At 51.2% G+C, this 16,720-nt stretch overlaps 1 protein-coding gene across 1 annotated transcript in view; it reads left to right on the top strand.

Moving 5' to 3' along the window:
• The first annotated feature begins 9,821 nt into the window (after nt 1-9,821).
• JPH3 (junctophilin 3) overlaps nt 9,822-16,720 on the top strand; it is a 94,228-nt gene continuing 87,329 nt past the window's right edge. The window contains exon 1 of the mRNA XM_045818446.1: nt 9,822-10,480. Coding sequence (XP_045674402.1) covers nt 10,099-10,480 — 382 coding nt within the window. The 5' untranslated portion in view covers nt 9,822-10,098. The remainder of the gene's footprint in view (nt 10,481-16,720) is intronic.

Here is a 16,720-nt window from a genome sequence, read left to right as displayed (position 1 = left end):
GAATGAGACGTCGAATGAAATGGTAACTGCGTGGCAGAGTGACGTGCACAGATGCGCAGAGAAGAGGACTCCCTGGAAAAGGATGTTTATGGTGAGTCCTGAGAGTGAGCAAGTGTTCCTGGGCAAAGAGACATGTGCCCACACTTCAGAACACATAGACCAACTAGTAGAAGCAATTGTTTGTAATAACCCCAAACTGGAAATGAGCCAAATGTCCAGTTACAGGAGAAGGGTATTTATACAAGGGACTATTGTACAGCTAAGAGAACAAATGGACCCCAGAAATGCACAACCATATGAATGAACCTCACACACGATGTTACCAAAATGCACATAGAGAATGCACATAGTATACTTCTAGTGCCGTGAAGTTCAACCACAGGCAAAACTAAACCACAGTGCTTAGGAATGCATATTCACAGGTGGTAAAACTATTAAGAAAAAAGATTACTATAAATTCAGATGAATGGTTCTGTCTGCGGGGAGGAAAAGGTTATGATTGGGGAGGGACACATCATGGGTTCGGTTCCTTGGCCTGGGTGGTTGTTCACAGGCATTTGCAATGTAACCATTCATCACATTGTACAAATACGGATACCAAAATCACACTGTGCTTGACCACAGACAAAAAGTCTTCCTCCCCAGTGAAGGGGCGTTCACACGCTTGAGACAGAAGGGTGTGGTGGTTGTGAGCCCACGCTCTGCTGCCAGCTGTCTGGGCTCATTTCCACCTTGGGCAAGTGATTGGACCTATCCACCTCTTCTGTTTCCTCACCTCTAAGAAGGGGATAATAACAGTACTAGTCTCACATGGTTGTGTCAGGTTTAAATGTGATAGTGAATGTGAAGTGCTGAGCACAGAACCAGCAACATCAATGGAAAATTAATCACTTTCACCATCACTATTATCATCATCACCGTCACCATCATCATTATCGTCACCATCCTCATCATCATCCTCATCATCATAATCACCATTACCATCACCACCATCCCCTTCACCATCACCATCACCACCATCACCTTCACCATCACCACCACTACTATGGACTCTCTTTTTCCTTCCTGCAATCCATCCAAATCACTTCTGCACTATTGTCTTCTTCCTCCTTTCCTCCACCTCTTCTTCATAACTGTCTTCATCTAGAAATTGAATGACAAGTGGCAGTGTTCACTTGGGGTCATAGATCATTTTAATTCATGGTAAATAAGGAAGTGAAATGATGCTTGCCATTCTTTCATAACTCTTCCATTCTCAATGTCAAATCATCTGTCCCACCGACAGAATATACACCCTAACTTTCTTTTCAGAAGGTACCTCCTCCACTTGCCCTAGAAATGTCCGTTATTTTTCTTCCTGTGGTCACAAGGCAGGACCCTGCTTCCTGACCACAGCTGACGGGGTCAGGAATGGCCGCCTGATCTATGCTGACCCAAGCCGAATCTCTCTCCCAGGAATCAGGATCCGTGGAGTCTGGGTTACAGACAGTCAGGGCGCTGGACTGAGGGACGCTGGAGAGAGGAGACTGCGGCAGAGAACACTGCTGTACGGAGAACGGGAACATAAAGCACACCGGCCAAGGGGACGGACAGCAGGGCCCAGGAAAAGGCAGAGCCTCGGGTTCCGACTTCTCAGTTCTTGGTTTCTGTCCAGAGCCTGCTTTTACCTTCATCCTTGAGGTCAAAGAGGTCCGCCTCTCTTCCATTAAATTGCTACATTCTCATCCCTGCTGGCCTATTTACTGCATAATGTTATTCTCTAAGTAAACTTCTCCCACCCTTTTCTAAAAAACTTGGATAGATTTATTTTCAAAGAAAAATTTACATCAAGAATCTTAATAGAAAATCTGTGGCATATGATGTTCTCAGAAGGAAACTATAAAAATAACTACAACAACTAAATAATAAGAACCAATATAAACATCAAAAATAAAAATTGAATAGTAAAATACAAGTGAAAAATAAGCCTCATTAATTTACAAAATGTTTTTCTAAGAGATGCAAATTAAAATCACAGTAAGATACCATTGTACATCCATCATACTGGCTAAAATTAAAAAGACTGACATTACCAAGTGCTGATTAGGATGTGGAGCAACTGGTACTCTCACCCTCTGCTGGGGGAGTGCAGACTGGCTCAACCATTCTGGAAAACTAAATGCTGAAATTAAATATACATCTATCCGAAGTCCCAATAAATTCACTCCTAGAAGTAACACACGAGAGTGCTCACACTAGCTTTATTAAAAATAACCCCAGATTGAAAACAACACAGGTGTTTATAAACAGGAAAATAGATAAATAAACTGTAGGATATTTATAAGATACAATACTATACAGCAACGAAAAGAACAACAAATGGAGTTATCACAAATGGGATGACTCTGAGACATAATATTGAATAAAAGAAGCCAGACACAAATGTACGATTCCATTAATATGAAGTTCAAGGATAAGGAAGAACGAGTTTATGGTGCGACAAGTCAGAATAGCTATTCCCTATGACGGGTAAAAGGAAATGATGAGAGGAGGTGCACATGAAGACATTCTGTATCTTGAATGGGATGTTGCTGCTATTGCTGTAATGCTTGTTACCTTCGAAGGGTGGGCACCAGGCAGAGCAGGGGGATGGCTCTTACTGCTGCTAGCTCCTGATGCCATGACTCCAATTGCTGAGATGGAGAAGGTAGTTTAGGGATAAGGATGAGGGTTTGTTGCAGGACAGCAGGATGGAAAGGGGTGGTCATATGCCTGCTCTGAATCCACACTGCCATGTACTGGCAGTCAATCTAGGGACTGATATGGCTGAGTGAGGTAGGGATTTGGGGCCACCAAGTCCAGCTCACAGAAGGCACTGACTGGCTGTTCTTATAAAAGATGGTCAGGGGTGGGGGTCCCTGGCACTCCTAGTGGAAAAGACAAATAGAGCACATGAGTCTGGAAACACTTGAACTTAGAATGCCAAGGTTGCAGAGCCATTTCCTTAAGAATTTACTTACCACCCTGGCCAGGTAGCTCAGTTGGTTGGAGCATTATACAGTACATCGAAAGGTTGCAGGTTTGATTCCTGGTCAGGGCACATTCCTAGGTTTCAAGTTCAATCCCTGTTTAGGGTGTGTGTATGGTCAGCAATCAATCAATGTTTCTCTTTCACATTGATGTCTTTCTCTCTCTCTTCCTTCCTCTCTCTCTAAAATCAATAAATATATCCTTGGGTGACTATTCTTTTTAAAAGGAATTTACTTGCCTATCTTAGGCAAGTCACTCCTATTTACTGTCTGCCTCAGTTTTCTCATCCATAACACAGGGATAAAAACATCTGCTAAGAACCACTTATCGGAGTTGTCCTGAGGAATAAGTGAACTAACAACTGGAAAATGCTTAGACAGTGCCCGGTGCACAGTTGGCAGTGTTTTTAGCCACTGTTATTAGTAACGTTTCCTGGGATTAAGATGTGGGCCTAGGCAGCTGCAGGGTAAGGGAAAAACACACCCAGCAGGCATCTTAGGGTTGAATTTCAAAGCTCCAATTAAGGTTTTTCAACCTTTCTCCTTAGCAGACCCTTGTCCCTAGAGCTGGTCAGCAATTAATCAAAAACAAAGGATGCCTAGTCTTGGCTGGTATGGCTCAGTTGGTTGGAGCCTTATCTTATAAACCAAAAGGTCACCTGAAAGGTCACATGTTCGAGTCCCAGTCAGGGCACATGCCTAGGTTTTGGGTTCGATCCCAGGGCCAGTATGACTTCTCGATGTTTCTCTCTTGCCATTGGTGTTCCTTTCCCTCACTCTCTCCCTGCTTCCTCTCTCTCTAAAATCTGTAAGCATGTCCTTTGGTGAGAATTTTTTTAAAAAGCATTCCTGCCCTGAAGGCTGGGTTCTGGCAGCTCAAGAGTGAGATTCCCCCAATTTCTCCTTGTCTTTTTGTGATCAAGCGCTGGTGCTTATACTTGCCAGCTGTCTGTGACCTTGGGCCACTCACTTTACCTTCCTGGGCCTCAGTTTCCTCACCTTTAATAAGGAAGGATGCTCGCCATCTGAACCCCAAAGGGTTATGCTAGGATTTTGATGAAATAAGGTGCTCAAGAAGCTGGCCATCAACACCCCACCTTTCTGACTATCCCCTTGCTCTCACCCAGGGCTGGCATCTTTCTCTGCCTCTGGTTTGGGGGGAAGCAAGAGCCCCAAGACAATCTCAAGGTTTAGACCCTTATGAGCATCTCCAAGCAACTGTTGTCTCTTCCCTGGGGCGTGAGTATAGACAGGTGGAGAGTTACAACCAGAAGCTGTGCCATGGAGGAGAGCATGGGGGAGGGTGGACACAGGGCACCTGCAGCACCTCTGGGCCATCGGCAGCTCCTGCACCAGATGGCCATCTTTATTCCTGGGAACAACCATCCCTGGAGAGGGAAGGAACAATAACAACTATGAGTTACTGAGGACTGGCAAGGGCTAAGGACCACCTGGCACCTTTCCTACCTGTGTCAAGTCAGTTACTCTGCCCCAACCCTGCAAGGCGGGAACAGGTGTTGGTGCCACTTTAAAGATGAGTGGTGAGGAGAGGGGCACAGAGATATCCTGTCATTGGCTCCCAGCAAGGAAGTGGCTGAGCTGGTTTTCAAACCTGACCGCAATGGGGACTGACTATGTGGATGAAGTAGCAGACACCCTCTCTCATGGCTGCTCCTGGTGCTCCAGCCACACTGACCTCCCACATTTCATGAGTGTGTGTAAGAGGATCAGTTCCGGGTTGCCACAGGGCTGATCAACCACGCCCTGAAGCTGGCTCGGGGAGACACTGGAGGAGAAAGAGCCCCTCCGTAGGCTCCCTCCGCAGCTCCCATGTGCCACACGCATGGTCCTGAGGAGTAATCCACTGCACAGAGACCATAGATAAACTCTCCCCCAGTGCAGCAGTGCAGGGTCACATTGGGCTGCAAGCAGAGGAGCAATGAGTGCTGAGGAAAATTCTAGAACTATAGAACTGGTAGACCAGGGAAGTTATCTAGTTTCCCATTTTATAGGTGAAGACGCTGGACCTTGGGAAGCTGGTAGATGTGCCGGACGTCACACAAGTTAGTGTCAGAACCAAGACCAGAACCCAGGTCCCCCGCTGCCCGGAGGCTGTTTTCCCTATCACCATGCTGCTTACCACCCACTCGCGGGTCGGTCATTTGTGTCACAGAAGTGTATCATACACCCGTGGCTCCGGCTCCTGAGGCAGAGAGGGAACCACACAAGACAAGCTTCTGCATGAAGTTTACAGCCTGTTCTGGTTACTACTACCAAGCGACAAACCGCCCAAAACACAGTGGCTTAAAGCACGGTTTCATGGACTGAATGTGTCTCCTGCTCCCCAAAATCAATATATTGAAGCCCCAACCCCCAGTGTGGCTGGATGTGCAGTAAGGAATAATTAATGCTAATTGGGGTCCTAAGGGTGGGGCCTGATCCCACAGATTAGTGTCCTCACAGGACAAAAGCCCTGGAGCACTCTGGCTCGCCTCTGCTCACTGGGACTTTCTCTCTCCTTCCCTTTCCTGCCTGCCCCATTGGAGGACACAGTGAGAGGCACAGGAAAAGGTCCTCACTGGCACCCACCCATGCTGGCACCCTGACCTCAGACTTCCGGCCTCCAGAACTGTGAGAAAATAAATTTCTGGGTTTAAGCCCCCCAGTCTATGGTATTTTGTTATGGCAGCCTGAGTCGACTAACATACAGGGCTTGGCAAACTCTGTAAAGAACAAGATGGTAAATATTTCAGGCTTTGTGGGCCCTATGGTCTCTGCTCTAATGATTCCACTCCGCCATTGGGGTGGGAAAGCAGCCACAGGCATGTGTAAGTGAATAGGGGGTGGCTGTGTTCCAATAAAACTTTACTTACAAAAACAAGCAGTGGGCCAGATTTGGCCCCTGAGCTATAGTTTGTTTAATCCCTAACTCAACATAACAAGAATCACTAATTTTGCTCAGAAATTGAAATTACGACAAGACATGGCGGGGGAAGCGCCGTGGGTGGGACCTCTGCCCCATGTGGCATTCATGCAGGTGGTCCTCCTGCGCTGGAAGATCTAGTTCAAGACGGTGCGTGCACTCAGCTGTCCGTGTGTGCAGGGCTGGCTGGGAGGCCGGCTGGGGCCGCGGGCTGGAGGCCTTGTTTCTCTCCTGTGTAGCTTCCCAGGGGCTGCTTGGGCTTCCTCATAGCATGGAGGCTTCGTTCCAAGCTCTAGCATCCTGAGACCATGAGCCAGAAGCTGTGCCACCATTTATGTCCTGACCTGTGAAGTCACATTGTATCACTTCTGTTATACTCACCAGCTTGCCTGCCTCTCAGCAGGAGGAGTGTCCATGTGGCTTTATAGGAGAGGCCCCAGAATGGGACTTCTCGATACGGACATCTCATGGTGTTGGAGCAAACACCAGCACAGACTAGAAGATGGGTAACTGAAGGAAACAAACAGGCTTCTCGAGATGAAGTGGTGCAGGGTGGGGGCGAGTGTTAAACATGGAAACAGAAAGCTTCTCGGGACCTGAAACCAGAAAACTTCCCAGTCGCGGTCATGGAAGTGGCTGAAGGGAACAGCAGTACAATGCCTGGAGGCCAGAAAGGTTACAGGCTGGAAAACCAGACTCTGGAGCTAGAATGCTGCTTAGTCATTATTTTCCCTCTGGCCAGACGCTTCACTTAGGTAGGCTCCAAACTGGTCTTTACGAAGGGAGGGTGCCTAGAAGCCCAGGACCCCCAAGGAGTGCCCATGGGATCACTGATGAGAGGTACCCAGCCCAGAGCCTTATGCACATAGCCACGAAATTGCACATGGTGGTATCATTTCCTGTTTTTCTCCCTGGTTTTTGTTTTGAAATTGCTGGGTGGTACTATGTTTATAGCCTTGGAGACTTTCTTCCAAAATGAAATCAATACCTCCAGCCCCACTTTATGGGAGAACGATTTCCAAGTTGCACAAAATGAATGCCTCTAATACCTGCAACTCAGACAGTAGAATCTGTTGCTGCTCAAGCTAATCTGACCATGCACTGGAAAGGGGGGTCAGTGCTGGGGGTCGGGGTGTGTATGGGAATTACCAGGGGAAGGGTATGCATTACCCAGAGGGAGAAGGTGCTGAGGGTTCCAATAATTGTTTGGAACCAATCACCATTTTCCAATAAGATCTCAGTTGCAATCCACTGCTCCTGTGAGGAAGGGCTGCTGAATCAGCAAAAAAAGGGTTGGAAATAAAATGGAAGGAAAAAAGTGCAGAGTATACAAGAGAAAGAGCGATTTTACATCAACAGTGTTTGGAGGAGCAGGCTGAAGAGTGGGGGTCCCACGTAGGAACCCATGACCTTTGTTGGGGGAGTGAGCTCCTAATAACAACATGACTTCCTATTTCTTCAGTGCTTACTGCGTGCTGAGCACCCAGCTACTTAAATGCTCACTGCACCCTTATAGGAACTACCATTATACCCATCTTACAGATGAGAAAACTGAACTCAGAGGTATTAAGTGACTGCCCAAATGCACACAGTTGGCCAGCCTTGGAGACAGAATCTGAACCCAAATCTCGTGAGGAAAGTCTGCAGCCCTTTTGTCTACACATTTACTATGCATAATTTTTCATTTTCACCATACAGCCCCGAGGTGCTATTTCATACCCGTTTAGACTAACAAAATAAAATAAATGGAAACCCAATATAAGTCCTATTAAACCCAGTGCTGGCCAGGAAGTAGAGAATGGGAAGTGCAGGTGCACTGCAGGGTTAAAAGGAAATTCTCCAGGAGAGCAACTTCTACGAAGTCCCAGAGGTGCTTGACCCAACAATTCCACCCCCAGTCATTCCAAGAAGCACAGGGAGACAGGGCTGAGAAGGTGCTTTGAAACTATGCAGCTGCGCCCTGGCTGGCGTAGCTCAGTGGATTGAGCTCCGGCTGCGAACTAAAGTGTCGCAGGTTTGATTCCCAGTCAGGGTACATGCCTGGGTTGCAGGCCACAGCCCCCAGCAACCACACATTGATATTTTTCTCTCTCTCTTTCTCCCTCCCTTCCCTCTCTGAAAATAAATAAATAAAATCTTTAAAAAACAAACAAACAAAAACTATGTAACTGCAAATCGCAAAGCCAAACCAAACTCCCTAAAGGCCCCTCCCCTGGGGGGTGGGTGAGGAGGTGACTGCCAACCAGGCCAGTGGCACTTAAGGGAGGGGGCTTGGGTGCCCAGGGCGAGACAAGAAGTCAGAGCTTGAACTCTAGCGGTCAGAGGAGGAGCTAGTTTTCCAGTGAGAACCTATTTACCCAAAGGTGGGAACAATGCAGGCAGGAGACTGCTGAGCAGAGCCCCTGGCTAATTGGAGGTTTCATTGCACCCCTTCTGCTGTGCTAAATCTCAGGCTCCACTGCCTGGTTCGCAATTCTTGGCTCCACACAGCCCGAGCCACCTGCCCGCACTCCAATTAGCCCGGACCCCGTGCAGTCTCCCTCCGAATCACTGGCTGCTGCCACTTGCCACATGCGCTCCGAGAGAGCTGGGAACGCGGGCTCTGCCTGCGGATTTTATGGCCCAGGAAATGCATTTTAAATTGGTCCCAGGATACTCGGATCCAGGAATCAGGCGCTATCTCTTGTGAGGTGGGGGTGGGAATATGTGTGGAGACCTAGTAACGCCGGAGTGGAGATCACACTTTACTCCCAAAGGGTGACCACTCCCGGAGTGGGGGGCTACCTGTTGTCCAGGGCGCAGAGGAGAAATGGGATTGGGGTACCTTTAATCCAGGATATGTGCGTGTGACCAGACTTTCTTTTAATATACCGGGTGGGGGGGGGGCATGTTTTCTGAGACTAGAGCCTCCTCCCCCTCCCTTCCTTCCACATATGGAGTCAAACTGTTTGTAAGGAAAAGGACGGGCTGTCATAGGGAAAACCACCTGTGGTCTGCCAAGAGCCTTTCCAGTCAAGCCCTGGGCAGGCGTCGCAGATTGGAGCCAGGAGGGGGGGCGAGGAGCGTGGTTGAGGAACCGGAACCTTACGGGCGCCCCCCACCCCCACCCCGCCCTACGCCCCACGAGCGCCCCGGGCCTGCTCGGTCGGTTTTTACTGGCGGCTCCCAGTAGGGGTAGAGAGTACCTGGGTGCTGGGCGCCTTCCCATTACGCAGTTCCTGTCCCTTTAAATCCAAGTCCCGGGAAAAGGGGGGGTTGGGGTGCACTGGCTGGACCCCTAATTCCAGGCGGGCACGGGCAATGAGGGGAAGCTGGGCGGGAAGTGGCGCAGGGTAGGGATGAAGGTGGAGCGCTTGGGGTCCTGTCGGCGCCCCAGCACTACTCCAAGTGGGGCAGCGACCCCCTCCAGGCCGCGGGCGCGTCAGAAGCAGGGGGCCGGTGCGGGGGCTCGAGGGCGGGCGGGGTGCGGCGCGGGGGCGCGCGGACTAGGTGCGGAGGCGCGCCGCGCAGGCCCGAGCGCGCAGGCCGGGCTCAAAAAGCACGCCGTCGTAGCTGCTGTTGCCGCCGCCGCCGCCGCCCGACCCGCCGCATTGCTGCTGCCGCCGCCGCCCCGGCCCGGCCCGTGGCCCCCAATATGGTGCAGCCGCCCGCGCCGCCGCCCGTGCCGCCTCCCGCGGGCCCCGCCGCCGCCCTCGGGCGCCCGCAGCGCGGCAGCCGCAGGTGGGGGGCTGAGCCCCGAGCCTGAGCCGCGGTCCCCGCGCCGGCCTGCGTGGCCAGCCCCGCGGGCTCGCCTCTGAGGGGCACTTCGAGCTGAGGTGGAGCCGTTTGCACCAGCGCTGCTGCTCCTGCCCCCTCCCTCCCCCTCCCCTCCCCTCCCCCTCCCTCCTCCCCTCCGGTCCTGTCTCCAGCGGGAGCGCGAGACGCTGGTCAGGCTCCGCGGCGCAGCTCGAAAATGAATAATCGCCCCCGATTGACTTAAATTCCACCGAAGCCGGCTCCTCGGCCGCCCGCCGCTCGGGATCTGCTCGCTGTTTTTTTGCTTTCTCCATTCTTTCTTTTTTTTAAAAAATAGCAAAACAAAACCAGCCAGCCAACCAAGAATCCGGTTTGTTGATAGCCTTATTTTTTTTTTCACCGTTTGCGGGATTTGCAAACCGAGTTACATGCATGTCCAGTGGGGGTAGGTTTAATTTTGACGATGGAGGGTCCTACTGTGGAGGCTGGGAGGACGGCAAGGCGCACGGCCATGGCGTCTGCACCGGCCCCAAGGGCCAGGGCGAATACACCGGTTCGTGGAGCCACGGCTTCGAGGTACTGGGCGTCTACACCTGGCCCAGCGGCAACACGTACCAGGGCACTTGGGCGCAGGGCAAGCGCCACGGCATCGGCCTGGAGAGCAAGGGGAAGTGGGTGTACAAGGGCGAGTGGACGCACGGATTTAAGGGGCGCTACGGGGTGCGGGAGTGCACGGGCAACGGGGCCAAGTACGAAGGGACCTGGAGCAACGGGCTGCAGGACGGCTACGGCACAGAGACCTACTCGGATGGAGGTAGGTGCGCCGGTGCGGGCCGGGGGCTGGGCGGAGGAGGGACCTTCTCTTGCCTCTTCTGTTTATCTCTGGGGAAGTTGAGCTTCTCCCTCCAGTGGGGCCCTGGGCACCTGGTCATTTCCCGGGGTTCCCTGGAGGCCCGGCTGCCCTGGCTACAGGTTGCCCCACTGCTTGGTGGGGGATAGCACCCCTGTGCCAGCTGAATGGTGTTGGGGGCTTTCCAGGAGCAGAGCCAGGCCCTGGAGCTGCGGAGCTGAGCACTGTCTATGCATCATCTAAGAGCAGGCCAGAGACTTAGGGAAAGGCCAGACTGGGCCCAGGGCCTCCTCTAGGACCCACTGAGGGCAGCCAGGGGCTAGAAGAGACCCCCTTCCCCTGGTTGACAACTGAGAGCTCCCTTGGTGTGGGCCTCCAGGACTCAGGCCCCAGCTTTGTTTCTTGTTTTCCTGCGGTGCCAAAGGGCCTCGCACAGATCTGATCAACCCAAGCCAAAGGAAAGGGAGCGACTAGGAAAGATAGAGGCGGGGGGCACGAATCCAAACCAACACAAGGCAATAAACTTCTAGGTGGTTGGACATGGGCTAGCGCTGTCAGAGCAGGCTGCTAAAGGGAGAGAGGGAGGGAGGCCCATCTGTTTAGCGAGAGCCCAGGAATCTCACCGTTCAGTGGCTGAATCATTTTCCCCATTAGTTCAGGGAATAGTCTGTGCCTTCATTCTAAGATGCCACCACATTCAGGGCTGAGCTGGTGCAGGAAGTCAGGGAGCTGTCCACCAGCTGCCTACCACCACTGTAAGATTTTTGTGCAGGGAGCTTTGTTGGCCTTGCAGCCAGCTTACCCCTGTCCCAGGCATGCTAGTATCCACTCCTTGGTGCAGCGGAGAGGCATGGAACATTTACTGTTCCTGGAAGCCAGACCCCAAGCAAGCCTGCTCTCTGGTGCAACCCCCCACCCAGCCCCCAATCTGGGAGTTCATTCTTAGAAGCGGTTGTAATTTTTGAAGCATGCAGTGGGGCATAGCAGTGACTTGTATGCTTCTGGTGGGCACAGAAATATAAGTGTATATGTGGTCTTCTCCCTGCCTGCTCGCTGCCTCCAAGTCGCATGAAGCAAGTGCTAAACACCTGCTCCCCGGCCACATCCAGGAGTGACAGAGGGCTGGAGAGTAATTATTATTTTGGCTTATGCAACTGAGAGGCAGGGTTCATTATTTCTCAAAGGGGAGGAGGCATGGGGGCAGTTAATTATATAATGCTCCTGCTTGTCATCGCCCTGCCCAGCCCTGGTCCCAGGTGGCCTCTACTGTGCTGTTGTTGTTTTCACTGATCAGGTTGGAGAGTTCCCTGACCCTGGGCCATGGGGGCCAGGCGAGCAGCCTGACCTGCCGGGTTCCAGGTCGTGGGTGTGTGTGCGTGTGCACGCACCCATGTGCAGGCACAGCGAGGCCCGGGCAGCAGGTGTGGGTGGCTGAGGTGGGTGGTAGAGCAGCTTGGCACTCCCAGCTGGGCGCTTTGGGAGCCCAGGAGCAGTTGTCACCCCGGGGCTTTGGCCAGGCTGCTCTGGAGATCTGTCCCTCCCGAGGTGCTCCCAGCTGTGCCTGAGCCAGGAGAGTGACTTCGTAGTCTTGTGCAGGGGGCTGCATACGGGAACATGTGGAGGAAAGGAGTCAAGAACTCCCCAGAATATCCGAGGGTGAGGTCTAACACCCCAGGCTGCCTGCCTCTCTGGACATCTTCAGTGTCCTGTGGAATTCTGTCCTTCATTCAACAAATATCTACAGAGTGCCTGCCGTGAGCAGGTGCTCTGGACTCTGGGAAAATAACAGTGAGCAAAGCAGACATATCTTTGCCCTCATGGAGCTTCCACTTGAGAAGGAGGGTGGCAGTCGCATTGTGATTGCTGGGGGAAGAGAGAGCCTGATCCTGTGGCTGGCCATGAGTTTAGGGTCTGACATGTTGCTGTGAGAGACACTTCTTTTATTGGATTTACTGCCCTGGGTCTCTGTCCTGCATCCAACTGTCTAAGCAGTGGCCAGCTCCCTAGAGCACTTCCCCTCTGCATCTTCTTGCTTGAGTGTCATGTGATAGAGGGGATCATGTCCACTTTACAGGTGTGGGTAGTGAGGCCCAGGAGCCAGGTGCCCCACCTCTGTGGCAGAGTTGAGGGTTTGAACCCCAGTCTGTCCTCACCACACCACCTGTATGCCAGCGGAGGCAGGTGCACAGATGCAGGGCACCAGGGCCAGCTGCTTTCTTTTGGTTTGTGACATGGCATGACAGAAAATCAAATTGACCCTTCTGGCCTGGGATGGTCAAGCCCAGACATCGGGGACCACTGTGCCGGAACACGGCCCCCACTTCTTGTTGGGAAGGAGGTGACGATGGAGAGTGTGCCTTCACGCAGTCCATCCAGCGAGCAGAGCTGAAGTGGGTTGTAGCCTGCTGGAACAAAACGGTGAATCTCCACGCTTTCTCCCCAGTTGGCTGGTGGGCTGTGATGAGGCTTCCTTTGGAGAGGGCAGAGCCTTTAATGAGTTAAAGGTCTAGTCCAACTTTTCCTGTGCACCAGAGACGCGAGTATTGGGCAGGCCTCAGCAAAGCTCCCGAACTTCAGCCCAGCTCCCAGTGCTGACTTGGGAAAACAGTGATATTCATGAATAATGCACAGACAGCAAATGTATTCCACATTTAGCTGGAATTGGTATGGAATCCATTTCAACTGGGGACACTTCCGCCAACTCCTGCTCCTTTGGGTTCATCCTCCCATGAGCGCAAGTCAGGTATTGCTCAGTGAAGCGAGCTGAGTGGCTTCCTTGGTCTGTTGGTGGCTCCACGGAGATGCTGAGGTGGGGGATGTGGGGTGGTCGAGCACGTGCTGTCGAGTTTACAGCTGCTGTGCTTGAATCCCAGCCGTGCCTTTGCTCTGTGACCTTGGGCAAGTTATTTAACTTCTCTGAGCTTCCGTTTCTTCACCTGTCCAAAGGGCTTATAGTAATTCCTGTAAATAGGTGGGGATTAATTGAGGTGGTGTACGTGGCTAGACCAGTAAGCATTCACTATTATTTACGACTGCTTTCTTGTTACAGTTCACGTGCAGGATATGTCACATGTAGTGATTATGTTTTAGCGCCAGTAGCCAGACATGACAATGACGGTTTTGAAAAGGATAATAAATGGCAACATTAAACACTTCCTGTGTGCAGGGCACGGGCAAGTGTTTGCGTGAATGATAGCACTGAATCTCTATTCCGTTCCAGCCTTATTCCTCCCATGTCCCATAGTGGGAAGTGCAGGCTCAGAGAAGGCAGATGAGCACTGGGCCACGCCCAGATGCACTCTCAGGATGGCGATTCCAGAGCCTGCGCTTCTGTGCGGAACACCCCTTTCTAAACCACCTGGTTCAAAACTACCTCCTTGTTCGCCCCTCTTCCTCCACACCCGTGTCTCTCTTCTGGGTGCAGCAGCCCGGGGTTGTAGACAAGGGCACATTCACAGACACACGCACTCAGACGCCCCCACTTGGATCCCACCAGTCGCACTGCCTCTTCTCCACTTGCTGGACTCCCACGCTAAGATGCACAGGTAAATATTTCCTCCTGGGTGCCGTGTGCATAGGACCCCTGGGACCAAAAGTTAGCCCCAGCAAATAAACCCTCCCACAGGCTGAGAAATATGAGTCATCTCACACACCCCGCCTCTCCCCCTCATACACAGATTCCGTTCATCCGCCCAGATCCCTCCACCCACACAAATCACACACGCCCACAGTCGAAATTCAGATCCCCTTGCCCCGTGCCTGCGCACACAGGCGCACAATACACCTGTCAACCAGAGACGTGTTCCATCCTGTCCCCAAAACATAGCCACGTGCACCCTCCCGGCTTTGTTCTCTGGCCACGTACTCCAATCCCCACTGATTCCTGCTCCTGAGACGCAGCCATCCCTGGGAGGGAGAGTGCCAGCCCTAGAGGAGGGCTCAGATTACAGATGGAACAGAATGCTGCGTTTCCACTTTAAATGCACGTTTATGCAGCCAGCGCCCCTTGGAAGGGGGGAACCCTTCATCCAAACAAAATAAACAGCTGTTGAGCATATTTTTAGTACTTTGCCATGGTTATGTGAAAGTAAATTTTTGAATCCAAATGTCCAGGTTAGGAGGAAGCGGGCCCATCCACATATTACGCCCACCGGAACTCCTTCTAGAAATAATAAAAAAAAATCGAGCACTCAGCTATGGGAGATAAAAGCATCTCCTCAGAAATTCTCTTTCAGCCACTTTGGGGAGGCAGAAGGCTCCATGAGGTGAAAGGAGAAGGAAAAGGCAAATAACTAGTTCTTTGTTGCCAATAATAGCTGAGAAAGAAGTGTTACTGAAGACTCCCTCACCCAGCACAGCCCTGGAGCGATTTGACGGGCTTTATATTAAGAAGCCTAACAGGGCTGGTGAGGAAGTGAGGATCAGCACCCTCCAAAAATAGCCACTCTACCCAGGGTTAGTGAGTAGACCCAGCTGACGTGAACAGTTAATGCAGCTAACCTGAGGAAAGGGGCATGAGGCTGGAGAGAAGACCCTGGAAAAACAAAGGGTGGCAATGGCTTAGAGGGAGGGCCAGGAACCTCTGCTATTTTTCTTCAAGACTCCTTTCCTTCCTCAGTTTCCTCCAGGCCTCTGCTACAATAAAGGGAACTAGCTACCAAGTCTGAGCTGGCAATTTTGCATATAAAACTGATCGTGTCCTTAAATGACAAGATATTTAGAGTTGTGAGCACTACAAAGAGAGTGGTGATTGTTTTAATTTTCCACAATGGCCCATCCCTTCTTGGATCAGCTGCTCCCCCCATTTGGAGTATTCTGGTTTGTGAGAGGCCACATGGCCGATGAAGGGGATGCTGTGGGGTTCTGGGGGTTCTGGCATTGCCACAAACGGGCTGTGTGGTTTAGACCACGGGGCTGGCTCCCTTGGGTCCACTTGTCTTCCTTTAGGAGAGAGGAGTGTCTTCAGCACCTTGGAGAGCGCCCCACAAATCCTGCCTGGGAGGCTGGCTCTGCTCTAATTCTTGGCAGGCCGTCTCTTCCAGCCAAACCACGTCTGCTGGCCAGTGACCGCCTGGCTCTGGCCCCTCCTGCACACTTGGCTATCAGAAGTCTGCCTGCTCTCGTTCTGTCAGTGTGTGGGTTCCTTACTCCAAGAAACACCACCCCTGCGGGTGTGTGCCTGTTTTTCACCCCAATCCTGTCAGTCTTCTCTAAAAAAGTTGAGTGCCTTCCTGGTGTTCCCTGCTGAATCGGGAGAGCCTCTCCCAGCTGGTGTAGGTGGGTTTGGGGTGGGGTCCTTCAGGAAGACTTGTAGAAGTTGCTCGGAAGTCTGGGGTTTACTTCTCCATTATGTTGTATGTGCTCAGTTTCCACAGAGCATGTGGGGGTTTTAAGTGCACAACTAAAGCAGGCAAAGGGGTGATCTTGTTTGTAGCAGCAATGAAAAACTATTTTACCTTTATTCTCTTTAAACTGGCATCAATGGGTTAGTCATATAGACCAGCCCTGCCCAATCCAGTGGCTGGCCTCATGTGACTGTTGGAATTTAAATTTAAATGAGTTAAAATAAAATAAAATTTATAAATTTAGTGCCTCAGCCACGCTGGCCACATTTCAGATGCTCAGTAGCCACATGTGAGTAGCAATGATACCATGTTGGACAGTGCTGGCGGAATGCAAGTAAGCTTTTTGCAGGAAGGGATCTGCTGTCTCTGCTGGTCACCGCTGTGTGTCCAGGGACTAAAACAGTGCCAGCGTCTAGTGACCCTCAGTAAATATCTGTGGAATGAATGAACTGGGAAATGTAGTAGCATTTGATAATTTCATCCACTGCCATCTTTTCATATACCCACCTCACTGCAAGAACTTAGGACTAGACATAGACATTAAAGGGAAAATGTAAAACTCTCTTTAAAGCATTGCTGCTATAAATACTTGATCAGTTTTGTTTTGTTTTGTTATTGGCTCTGTCATTGGTCATAAGAGTCTCTGCCAGCATTTTACCAGAGTAAGATGGATGGTGTCGAATACAGTGAGTAATAGAGTAATAATAGTCTGATGGTGGAAACCAGTTGTGATCAGAAGGCATTTTTGGAGCACTATTTAAAGAGCAGCATTCATTGCAAAGTGCTAGCAAAGATGAGCAGAAAATGCCCTTTCATCTACTCTCTTGCTATCTCTTTATTGCTACCTTTTCTTTGGCTT

This window comes from Phyllostomus hastatus, unplaced genomic scaffold (assembly GCF_019186645.2).
Source record: "Phyllostomus hastatus isolate PE091 unplaced genomic scaffold, TTU_PhHast_1.1 phas_scaffold_345, whole genome shotgun sequence".
NCBI classification, from domain to species: Eukaryota; Metazoa; Chordata; class Mammalia; order Chiroptera; family Phyllostomidae; genus Phyllostomus; species Phyllostomus hastatus.
This window is presented reverse-complemented; position numbering and strand designations above follow the sequence as displayed.